A 12,927-nucleotide genomic window follows, 5' to 3' on the forward strand; every position below is an offset into this window, starting at 1 on the left:
AGTTATATATATATTTTTTCGATTGTAATTGAGTGATGTAACGACAAGTGTGAAGTGCTAATTATGGTGGAATCCTCTACTGGACGTAGCTCTAGTTTAAGGGTGAACAAGAATAAAAATCTTGTGTCTCGATTTCACTTTCTCGCTACGCTTTACTTCGTTGTAATTGTGCGCCAAATTCTAACACAACTCAACTTATATGTAGTGTTTCGACCAAAAATTAAAAAACTTACATGTAGTGCGACTTTGTATGGCGGTTTGGGAAAGATAGTACCGGACTTAACCTACCGGACCGAACCGCTGATCATCATCCCGATTCGGTTTGTGAACGGAGTCGTTAAAATCACCTCCCCTAACCGAATTGAGCCGAATGCTTTCAATCCCATTTAGTTCGTTTTGGCGGTAACTATGCTCGACCCTATAACACTTTTGGAGTGATCATTAATTGTTTTTAGATGTTTTGAGGATGCATATGCATCGGCGGGTCCAAACCCGATATCCTTCGGATTGATCTTCTCAAGGTCACCGGCGATCGCAGCGCCTGCTCATCACGTTGGCCACACTCTTATGCTCGGCGGTTCATATCGGTACCAAAAACCCGGCCTAGCTCGGCATTGAACCGATCTAGTACTAATTATTATCATTCGATTCACGGTACGCAATCCAGCTCGGGATGATCATCGACCCCTCTTCTAGTTCTGTTGCTCACCTTGTTTCATTAGCGTTACTTGCTTCGTAGTCTTTTGTTTTGATTGTGTCCATAAGTAATTTTCTTGCTCACAAAGAAAAAGCATGTCCGCTGTACTTCATGACTCCCATCTAAGTAAAGTCACGTGGAGCATGGTGCAACAGGATGAAAACAAAATTTAGAAGCTTCTCAAGCGCTAATAATTGACCTGCCCTCTCTGTCAATGGTGGCCTCGTCTCTGGGGAGCATATGGGAGTCCCGCAATGATTCAGTCTTTCGGGGGAAAATTCCAAATGCCCAAGAAAAGGTGGAATCAGCGCAAATTTTGCTAGCAAACTACAGTATAAAAGATGGAACCCAAGCGGGATTAGAGGAGCAGCTGGACAGGACCTGCTACCGGCTCGGTGGTGGTGCGTACCGCAACAAGGCAGACTGAAGATCAACGTTGACGCGTCGTGGAGCAGTGAAACAGGGGAAGCCGCAGCTGCAGGCATCCTTCGGAACGCCTTCGGTCTTCTGGAATCAGGCTTAGCAAGGAAGATCAGAGCCCCATCAGCTGCTGTAGCAGAAACCCTTGCGGTAAGGGAAGGTCTGGAACGTCTGGCTAAAGTACAAAAGTAGATCTTGGTGGATTTGCCTCTTCAGAGCAGGAAGTCACGATTGAAACTGACTCTCTTTCAACTGTAAGGTGGGTTTTTGGGCCGTAAAGAAAGCCCATGGCCTGTGTGCTCTATTATCAAAGACTGCCAAGCCTTGCTCGACCAACTGGGGGTTTGTCTCCTTGGCCCATTGTCCTCGAACGGCAAACCAAGCTGCCGACTGGGTTGCGAAGTCTCTCCGCACCAATTCTCTCAATCCTAAGTGGCTCCTAAAGCCACCTTCTTATCTTTGCACTTTGTTAAGTTTAGTCTGTGGGAACTCTAATTGTCGTTTTACCAGTTCATGAATGCAAGAAGGAAGTTTTTTCGTCCAAAAAAAAAAAAAAATACAGAAAATGGTACACCCACAAACCAAATATAAGTAAAAATCCAACCTTTAAAGAGGTGCGGTCCTCGACGCCACAGGAGGAGAAAGCCCTAAAATTTAACGTCGATGCTTCTTTCGTTGATGGATTTGTGGACGGCGCCATAGCTGGAATTTGCAGAGATAATACGGGCGTTCCAAATCGGTGAAGGTTTCATCTGGTTGCCAAGTTGAAACCCTTGTTTTTCTTGAAGCGTTCCAAACAACAAGTGCGTAAAAAGACCGAACTGAAAACTTGATCAAGGGGACTGATCGAGCGGAACTAGCGAGAATCTTGATAAGCGGGTGTGCAGATTATGTTAACCGGAAAGAGCGGCTCCTTATTGTGTTTAGACTCTCCTTGTTTGGGACTTTCCGGACCTTCTTCGTAGTTACTGAAAATCGTTTTCGACAAAAAAAAAAAAAAACCGCTAATAATTATTCAAGCGAGTTGACACCGCGATTATCAAAAGCAGATGAAGCAAAACTTGAGTTCTTGTAGGAGCATTGATAAATGTTCTAATTAAGGCGTGATTTATTATTTAAATATTTAAACACATAACTCATGGACTAGATTGTTTGGTTCATGGAAAATAAACTAGTTAAGGAAAACATTTTTTCATCCATCCTTTCTCCTCTTTCACATTTCCTCTTTTTTTTATTATTATTTCTTCAATTTCTTCTCTCTTTTTTTATTTATTTGTTAAAAATTCAAAAATTTATCTTTGGAAAAATTTTAAATAAAGACTTGAAGTGCCATTATTTTTTCAAATAAGAATATGAAGTGGACTTTGTTTTAAAAAAGAGCTTGAAGTGCTATCTTTATTTCAAAGAATGGTCTGACCAAGAACATTTTCCTAATTTTTTTTTCCTATTTTTATTTTCTTTCTTCCTTTTGTTCTTTTTTCCCCTAGATTCTCACCGGTGGCCAAGCTAGCTACCGATGAGGGCTACCTTTGCCCTTGCCGGATCCGGCCGCTGAGAGTGAGGGGAGCCCTCGCTTCACATGGGCCAGGCCGGTGAGATTGACCCTCGGCTCGACTAGGTGAGGGTAGCCCTCACTAGCCTCTCCTGGGCGAGGCAAGGGCTGCCCTAGCCCTTGCTAGATTTGGTCGGCAAGGACAAGGGCAGCCCTCACCAGGGGCTGGATTGGCCGGCCATCGGTGAGAAGCTAGGAAAAAAGGGAAAAAAGAGAAAAAGAAAGGGAAAAAAGAAAATGAAAAAGGAAAAAATTAAAAAAAGGAAATTATGAAAATGTCCATGGTCATGCCCTTTTTTGAAATAAATAGGGGACTTAAGGTTCTTCCTTAAAACGAGGTCTACTTGGGACTCTTATTTAGAATTTTTCCTATATTTTTTAAATTTTTAACTCTTCCCTTTTTTTCATTTCTTTTCCTTTTTTTCTATTCCCTTCTTCTTTGATCGGCGATCGGCCACGGGTGAGGTGTCACCGGCTTATGGCGAAGCTCGACCTCGTCATGGCCTGGCGACCAAGAAAGATGTGAATAAAAAAAATTAAAAACCATAAAAAATAAAAAATCAAAAATTTGATTTTTTAAGAAAGAAAAATAAATAAAAGAGAAGATAAAATAAAAATAAAAAATTTATTATAATGAGTGCATGGCGGAAAATCAAATCAGATTTTTCATAACAAATGGCAGAAAATATTTTTCAGTTCATTTTCGGGTTTCAGCCAAAAGGCCGAAAAATATTGTCATTTTCCCAAAAAATATTTTCTAGAATGCCATATTTTTCGCGGAACAAGCAAAGTCAAACGTGAAAGTATATAACATGAAAGACAAATAAGGGTTGGGAAAGATTTGATATTAGAAGCGCAAGGAATTGAATTTGAAATCTCCGACTTTGTCCCAAATTAAAGTTGATTACGAAACTTCGTTCTCTAGCAATACTATCCTTATTGTGTATATTCGATGTCCATTTGTATTTACATGATAATACAATAGAAATTATGGAGATAGTTTGGTAAAGACCATAAGGTTACACATTTCTATCTTCTTCTTCAATTTTTTTTTTTTGGTCGAAACATTTCTATCTTCTTCGCTTACTCTTAATATGACATTATTTTTTGAAATGTCACAAAAAAATTACAGTAATCTTGAGTTTTCAATTGTTTAATAAAATCTAAATTTATTTAGTATTGCCTTAGAAGCACTCAAGACTTGTCTCCTAGACAAGTTTTAAAAGATTGGAAAAATTCTAAATAAAAGCTTCAAATGCTATCATTTTTTCAAATAAAGGCTTGAGGTAGATTCTTTTCACATAAGGGTCCGAGGGTATTTTCATCATTTTTATTTTTTGATTTTTTTCCCTTTTTTCCTTTTTTTTTCCTTCATTTTCGCCGGTGAGAGCTAGGCGGCCTCGCTTAGGACCATCGGCAAAAATGAAGGGAAAAAAATGACTAAAATACCATTGGTGGGGCATTTTTTTAAAATAAAGATGGTATTTCAGGATTTTATTCGGAATTCTCCCGAGATAATTTCACTCTATAAAAATTAAAATCGATTTTTTTTTGGTCCAATAATTAAAATCGATTTAACAAAATTGAATGTGTCAAATTATCTCGCGGTTTTACGATATTGCCTCTGAAATTATCCGACGTTTAAAAATATCGGGGCCCACCTTATTTTCCGCGCAAAAAGCTGGTTTCGAAGATCTCCCGCTCCGGTCGGCTTTGCTGCTCCTTGCCGTTTCCCTTTCCGAGCGTCCAATTCGCACTTTCGCAGAGACGCGTCCACCTCACCGAAGCTTTGACCGCCTCCTCCTTCTTCCCCCCAGTCTCGAAGCGAGCAGAAGCGGGAGAAGATTCCATGGAATCGCCTCCATTGATGGTGGACTTGACTTTTGCGACCTCGAAACTTGCTTCATTTTTTAAAACTCCAAGATCACCGACTGTCCGATCCCGATCCCCCCCTCTCTCTCGCTTCCTGGAATCTCGCTCTCTGTTCCTCATTACTCTTGTTGTCGCCCTTCGAAGATTTCATCCTACAGGTCTCTCTCTCTCTCTCTATGCCCTTTGCGTGCTCTCGGAAAAGATCTCGCTTCGTCACGCATTCTGCATCACTGTCCAGCGATTTTGCCTACTGGAGCTGGCGCATGCTTTGGGCTTTTCATGTCTCTCTCTCTCTTTAAAACGATCGCTTGGAGTTCTGCTTAGCGCGCATAATTGCAATTTTGCGTTTGTGTGCGTGGTGGAATTGCTCTGCTCTTGGTTTCTGTGGAACGATTTGGGACTTCACGTGAAACTTTTGTCCCGCGATTCACCATGTATGTGGCTTACAGTTCATTTCGTGTTGGTCCATGCTCTTCAATTGCTTGGTTACTTGGGGTTTTTTTTCTCCCTTTTTCTCTCTTTTGGCATTTTGTTTATAGGCAAAAGTCGGACTTCTCACAGGTTTGTGCAATTCCAGAGCTCGAATGGGTTTTGTTTTTATTGAGCTTGGTTGTTTCATTTGGCAACCCGAAATCTGATAGGATGAAACGGGTTGAAAATTGGGGCTCAGGCAGGGACGATTTTCCCTTTTTCCAATCTCTTTTTCCGGAGTTCGTTGGATAACACTTCGGTACTTAATGCTCTCTTTTCGACTGTGCAGAAAGCAAGAGCAAATGAAGGAAAGGATTTAGAGTTTCGCACTCATCTTTCTGTCTCCAATACATATTTAGATGGATAACAGTCCCTTGAAGTTTTCTCATAGCAAGATTTCTCTTTTTTCTAATTTTAGCTGATATCTTGAGAGTTCCCTTCCACTCAGCACTGGTAGTGGATTTGTACTGAACTTGGCGCTAGTTGAGAAACTATTTCGCAAGGAATTCGCTTTTTCCTTACACCTTCTGTTGTCCTCTTATGAAAATTAACCCTTCAATTTCTTCAGCATGCAGCTGTCTGGCATGTCATCTGATTTCAAATTAGACACCATCAACCGTCATGGCTATGAGGAGCACGAGATAAGCCAATTAAATGGAGAAGTGGCGTCATCAGGCGCAAGAAGTAGATTAGCATTCAGGATGCTAGATGATGCTGAAAAGGAAGGACTGAGATCAATTAACGGCACCATGTCCACCAAAGAACATGGATCATTTAATGACAGGTAGGATAACATCTCTCACTGGATTTAGCTTCCCTATAACTCCAGAAGTGTATATTTGATGCGTCCAGCCAATTGCTGCTGACCAAGGAACTTCTGAAACCCTTCCATGCAGTGAATGAATTGCAATTTTACATAGAGAAATAATGTTTAAGCCTCAGACAGCTTATAGATACAGACAGAACGCAATCTAATGACTTAGCATAAGCACTAAACAGGTTTTTTAGAGGGGACCGAGCAGCTACGAGCGAAAGCATTGGCCTTCCAATTCGTGATGGTGCAAAGTGCGAGAATGGATCGGCTAGAAGATCTGGACCTCTGGTATCTGGAACAGCTTACTGCATTTCCTCTTGCAGTATGATATTGCTAAACAAAGTTGTCCTATCAAGTTATAACTTCAGGGCTGGAATAAGTTTGATGTTTTATCAAGTATGTCATCTCTTCCTTTCAAGCATTCTCGCCATACACTGTTAAATGAGTTTTGGGGGTTATTACCCTGATCACGTGTATTATTATCTACTCCTTGATTATGGCCAGCGATTTGAGAAACTGAATTTTGCTTGACTTGAGTGCAGAATTTGATTAGTTCGGTAATCGTAGCTGTCCTGGGTCTGTGCGGAGTAGTATCAGTGGAAAAGCTCAATTGGAAGCTCATTAGGGTCTGGATCCCTGTGAATATTATCTTTGTTGGCATGCTTGTTTCAGGCATGTATAGGTACGTCAACAACAGTCCGTGCAATTGTAGATTCATGAGGTGGACCTGGAAGCCAAGTTTGGATGATGTTAACGAAAGCAAAGGCTCATCCCCGTTTCGTCTGTTATTATTACCCTGGATGAGATGTATTAAAAAATAAGATATTTAATACTCTCTTGCATTTCCTCTTCAGTTTGAGATATATAAACATAGCAATGGTGACAATTTTGAAGAATGTGACCAATATTCTAACAGCAATCGGTGAATTATATATATTCCGGAAGCACCAGAACCAGAAGGTTTGGGTTGCTATGTTTCTAATGGTAAGGGTCCTCTTCCACTTCTCCTCAGTCGCACATGTAAATAAATTCTTGAACCATTTCCTTATCCACCTGCTCAAATTTTATATGGGTATTGGTTGAAGAGGGCACCCCCGCTTTTCTCAGTCTTTCCTTCTACCTGGTGTAATCTGGATGAATTTCTTTTTCTTTCTTTTTCTTTTTTGCTTATAGTACGTCTATTATGAAACACCATACAGTATGCCTTAGGAAAAGGCTCGAGTAAGCAGCTTACCAGTAAATTATGCTTCTGTATGATTACACATTATTCCCTCGAAATCTGTAACTGTTGAAATATCTCTTTATTGTCTTGCTCTTTTCGGAACAGCAGAAACCTGAGAAGGTCTTCTTGTAATCACATCGTCAGAGTTATTCTATGGTCCGTGATCATGACTTGCTCTGCTTAATAAAGTTTCTTGATGACTAACGAAGTTACTAATCCATGTTGAGAAAATCTTCCCTACATTGAGAAGGTTACCAAAACTGAAACACAGGAATCTAGACGGACCTGATTCTCTTCTTTCAGGGAATCTAAAGGATAGGCTTAAAAGTTCATCATGTAAATTAGTTTGTTGATCCACCTTCTTTTTTCTGCTTTGAGAATTGAGAGCTATATGTAAACGGTTCTTAATTTGAACTTTGCAAAAAGGTAGTGCAGCATAACAATCTCGTAATTCTGTCAGCATCATAGTCAAACTACATAACTCCTACCTTCTCTTTTCCCGCTTCATGGATGTAGACATTGAGCTTATGGGTGCTAAACGTATCTATTGCTGCAGATAATCTCTGCTATCAGTGGCGGTATCACAGACCTCTCCTTTGATTCAGTGGGCTACGCATGGCAATTTTTAAATTGTGTTTTAACAGCAAGTTATTCAGTACGTAATTTTTCCTTGCTTCATTGGCTCATTCTCAATCTTATTAGTCAGCTTAGCTATTTTTCAGAAGATTGTTTTTAAATCGTTAGTTTGTGGAAGGAGTATTAACACAGTACTTGTCTGGCACAGATCCATTTTGACATCTCTGCATCACTTTCTAATCAACATGCCACGTTTGTATTTGTCACAGCTCACTCTGCGTCAGGTGATGGACAAGGCTAAACAGTTAACGAGATCTGGATCTCTAAATGAAGTCTCCATGGTCTTGCTGAATAATTTATTATCTCTTCCTTTCGCCATCTTCTCGATCTTACTGTTCGGTGAATGGCAGTACATAGTTAATGCGTAAAGATCAACTGTTCCACCATTTCATCTTACCTACCATTTCTTTCAAATCTATTGTTACCTTGTCTCACATGTTTGGGGATATGCAGGGACGTGATCAGAATGCCCATGTTTTGGGTTGTCGCGACAGCTAGTGGATTGTTTGGACTCGCCATCAGCTTTACTTCTATGTGGTTTCTGCATCAAACTGGGCCAACCACTTACAGGTACTTTATTATGGTGGGACTTGCAATTAGTGGAAAGTTTCTCTTGATGACGGCCAATTCACCATGCAAATCTCGAAATGACTTTATCTTCTTTTCTTGTTACAACTGTACAATCAAGTACATTAGATAGAACTATTAAAAGGTTAGGAGATTACAGGGTGCGTCCTTGTTGAATGGCCCATGTGGCTTGTATTCTTTTGCAGTCTGGTGGGTTCCTTAAACAAGATTCCCATCTCCATCGCCGGTCTACTGGTGTTCAACGTTCCACTAAGCGTACCCAACATTTTCAGTATTCTATTTGGTATTCACTGAAATAACTCCACAGTCGACGCTAAATTTTGTCACTTGCAGAATATATATCATCTCACGTGGAATCTTTGTTCCAGGTCTATTTGCCGGAATATTTTTTGCAAGGGCCAAAATGTCTTGATCGCAAAACTTGGGCACTCCATGAAGGAAGCTAATTCTGGCTGATTTGGATCTACAGATGGATGAACAAGCAGAGGTTCTGCACAGAACGATGACTTTTTCCAAGTTTTCACAACTAAGTTCTGGGGTCGCACTCAACTCAGAGCAGTTTTCTTTTCTGAGAGGTTCAGGTATTCCGCTTCAGAAGTTGGTCTACGGTGAGAATGGTTATGATCTCCATTGACCAGAGGGAAAATAACATTTTTCATGCGATGTTGTATCATTGACAATCTAGGAAATAGCGGCAAAGTGATTTCCCCGCAGAATAGCATGTCTATTATATTTTGTCTGGAGCTGTGCTAATGCGTTCTCTCTCAATTCGACTATTTTGAGCTCTCGACTTGTCATCTACCTCGGCTTCACAACAATCTTGACGGCATTTTATATCGCCCCTCGAGTGACAAATTTTGTACCACGCTAGGGTGCGCTCGTAAAATCATTTTGCATGCACTTGAATCGCCTTGTACAAAGTTTCAGCAAACAGGACTTCCGGAACAGGATTGCAGAGGAACTCGTTTGTTCCTCAGTCACGTACCTCGACTACATTCTTCGCCGATCCGGTATTTGTTAGATAGGCGAGTAAGCTTGCATAACTTAAAGCTTATCTCCATCATGCGAATACCGACATGTTAGATTTCGATGTTACACATACAAGGTTAAAATACAAAGGAAGGCTTGACCGGTGGTTAATAGTAAAGAGCTGGAAGAGCATCACATTTTGTACGAGAAGCCTTCAGCGATCAACAAAGTTTACTTAATGCGATGTCTGTTCAATTTAATGACGGGCAAATGTGTGTTGGTTACTTATCATATCAATGAATTTAATGTAGCCATTAGTCAATTAAATTAAATTGAAATTGACTAATAAGATGAGGTACGTGCTTTAGTTCTATCATTCTCATTGCTTGATAGTTGAAATATTACTATTACCGCCGTTAGTAATTTCCCTATATCAACAAGCTTGATGTTTGATAGCGTTCACGATTTGATTATGAGTGAAGAAATACATAGAAGAGAATCAAGTGACCCCGTGTATGCTACTTTAGTAGGTGAATGTAGAGGAAGATTAGTACTCGTGTTAGCATGAGTAGTGCGAACATGAACAAACTTTGTCAATCTAGGAGTGGTAGTCATGTTTGTTAGTATTGTGGCAAGATGAGGCATATTAGAAGAGGGTTGCCTTAAGGCGAAGAATGAAAAGGGTAAGGAGATCAGAGTTGAATCTGCAAATGATGTCGTAAATGTAGGTGATCGAATTATGATAATGTCGAGTATATCTTGTCTATCATTGATGATTCATCGTTTGATGGATGATTTACGTATTCTGATTGTTTATTCTACATTAGATCAAACGAGAACTTGTTTACTATCAATGCATGGATAGTGGTAAAATGCAGCTAGTTAACAACTCTGAGTATAATGTTGTGGTTAATGGAGATATTAGAATAAGAATGCATGATGGTATCATGAGTATATTGATTGGAATAAGACATGTTTCAAAATTGAAGAAGAATCTAATTTCCTTGAAAGCCCTATATTCAGTTAGGTGTAAATATATTTAGAAGATGGAGTTTCGAGGTTGTTTGAGGTGCCCTTGTGATAATGAGAGGAATCAATCATAGTAGCTTGTATGAGCTTCAAGGTGATAGAATGACGCATTTCACCGCGGAGACATCGGAAACATATGTTCGAGAGTCCGAATTGTGGCCTATGCGTTTGGGGCACATTGAAGAGAGAAGCTTGCAGGTTCTAAGTGAAATGAATATGTTCAATGGTAATGTTGTTGGTAAGCTAAATTTTTTTGGACAAAAAAATATAAATTTATGTAGGTTCCGTGACTTAGATATATGGTGGAAAGTTTAGTTCTGCTTGATCTTCGGAGAAACCACATAAGTTTTAGAGTTGATTCACTTGGATAGTCTTAAGCTATTGCGATTTCCTTCAAGAAAGAGTGTTGAATTTATGCTAACAGCTGTGAATGACTACTCGAGGAAGACCTGGATGTTTGTGCTAAGCCACAATGATTAGGCAGTTGAGTGTTTTGATCGAAAAGAAAATTGGTAGAAAGATTAAGCATGTGCGAAATGATTGTGGCATGGAGTTTTGGTCGAAATTGTTATACAAATTTTGCATGAAGAAAGCATAGTGAAGCATCGCAACATAGTGCTAGTGAACCACAACAGGTTGTAGAGTTGCTAAGAATAACATTACTAGAGATGACTATTGATACCTGATTTTTAATTAATTTTTCTTTATAAAAATTATTAAAGTACAATAAAAATTCATAAAATTTGAAAATCAACTTTGGAAACCTTGTCTAAGCCTAAGGAACCAATTTCGAACAATTTTTTTTGGTATTTTCACTTTTTTTTAATATTTTTCATATATTAGGAAAATAACAAAAAATAGCTATAGCCATAAAAATATGAAAAAATAGCCAATATTTTCCTTTTAATTCCCTTTTCATTTTGGCGATTTAAAACTTGGAAAATTCAATTCAGGGTCATAAGAGTCTTTATAAACATAAACCCAAATTGAGCCAAAAAATTACATTTTGAGTCCTTTTATTTTTATTTTCACAATTTTCAAGTCATGACATTTACCTGTAATGTCTCATATTCCATTTCAGTCCAACCGATAGTGAAATTAAACAATTTTGGTGAAAAGGACTTTCTTGTGCTTTTTATTTTCAATTTAGTCCTTGGCCTTCACTCTAAGTGGAATTAGTTACTTTTTAGAAATGTTTATGCAAATCCAAGACCACTCCCCTATGTTTTTTTATCATTCTGAACCTATTGGTGGGGTTGAATTGGTTCAATTTTGTCATTTAGGGTTTAGATTTCTCAAAATTCATTTTTTGGGTTAAACTTGAGATTTGGTATTTTTGCATAAAATTAGACCAATTTAACTCAAAACCCACTATTTTAATAAGTTTTTATTTAAAAAATCATCAAAAATACAACAAAATTTCATGAAATTTGATAATCATCTTTGGAAGCCTTGGCCAAGCCTAAAGAACCAAATTTGAGCAAAAAATATTTTTTTGGTATTTTTCGCATTTTTAATATTTTTCATATATTAGGAAAATACCCAAAAATTACAAAAAATTACAAAAATAGAATTTATGGCCACAAATATATGAAAAAATAGCCGATATTTGTCTTTATTCCCTTTTCATTTTGGCCATTTAAAACTTGGAAAATTCAATTCGGGATCATAAGAGTTTTCATAAACATAAATCCAAATTGAGCCAAAAAATTATATTGTGAGTCCTTTTATTTTCCTTTTTCACATTTTCCAAGTCATGACATTTCCCTCTAATGCCTCATTGTGACGGTCTAATTTTCTACCCAATTGGATTAACGAGTGAAATAACTAATAGCGGGCTTGAACTGTTAGAAATTGTACATTGGGGACTATTAAGGTTAGTGCGGTGGATTATGACATTCTAAATTATTGCTGGACTTTGGTTAGTGACAGGCATAATGGAATCGATAATTATTCTAGTTTTGTTTGAATTGATTGTGTACAAATTAGACTGAATTGGCACGCGAAACCTCTCCCATTTAGCCGACCATACCTTAGACCCTCCACTATAAAACCCCCCAACCTTTTCTCTCATCCTATTTTTCCCCTCCCCCTTCCAGTGGACACACCCCCACGGAGAGCTCCCTCGGTTAGTGCGCCGCGTCCAACGCCTCCTTCTCTCTTGCTCTAGCTTCCCAACCACCGAAGGCCGTTCCTCTCTCAACGGCAACCCACGCGGCAGCCGCATCTCAATGACTGGTCTCCCTCGACCTTAGCTTCCCCTTCATTCGCCCGACCAGCTCGCTCACTCTCTTCGCTTGGTGAACCGCGAGCAATAGGGAGAATTGAAGACTCACGGTTCGCTCGGCCTCACTTGAACTTCATTTTCTATCTAGCTTGATTTTAAGGCAAGTAAACTCCTAACTATATGATCGGGTTGCCTTTGAACCGTTGGTGTAGCATGAAATGGGTATTCGTGTATATGGGTATGCCAAGCGGAACTTTGGACTTGGGTAATTGGTTTACATGATTGAATTGTCTCGGTTTTTGTCGAAGCGGAAAGAGTGGGGCTTGTTGTACTAGTATGGTTCGGTCGAGACTTTTGAGGCATGGTTGGGAAATTCGAATCTATTACTTGTTAGTTCTACGACTTATGTGCCTATATCTGACTCTGGTGG

The 12,927-nt window shown here is 39.2% G+C and overlaps 1 protein-coding gene across 6 annotated transcripts; it reads left to right on the top strand.

Moving 5' to 3' along the window:
• Positions 1-4,256: 4,256 nt before the first annotated feature.
• On the top strand, positions 4,257-9,057 carry LOC115736817 (GDP-mannose transporter GONST2-like). 6 transcript variants are annotated; one of them, XM_048284070.1, is made up of 10 exons: positions 4,257-4,699; positions 5,581-5,796; positions 6,012-6,222; positions 6,369-6,508; positions 6,681-6,810; positions 7,605-7,703; positions 7,894-8,048; positions 8,138-8,254; positions 8,458-8,555; positions 8,641-9,057. In XM_048284070.1, exons 2-10 carry the CDS (start codon positions 5,582-5,584, stop codon positions 8,682-8,684), a joined length of 1,209 nt encoding a protein of 402 aa, XP_048140027.1. In that variant the 5' UTR covers positions 4,257-4,699; position 5,581; the 3' UTR covers positions 8,685-9,057. The 6 variants fall into 6 exon arrangements, with proteins under 6 accessions (XP_048140027.1, XP_048140028.1, XP_030524545.1 ...); XM_048284071.1 differs by having other exon boundaries at positions 5,588-5,796; XM_030668685.2 differs by lacking the exon at positions 4,257-4,699 and adding an exon at positions 4,710-4,975.
• The last annotated feature ends 3,870 nt before the right edge of the window (positions 9,058-12,927 follow it).

Source organism: Rhodamnia argentea, chromosome 8 (assembly GCF_020921035.1).
Source record: "Rhodamnia argentea isolate NSW1041297 chromosome 8, ASM2092103v1, whole genome shotgun sequence".
Classification (NCBI taxonomy): Eukaryota; Viridiplantae; Streptophyta; class Magnoliopsida; order Myrtales; family Myrtaceae; genus Rhodamnia; species Rhodamnia argentea.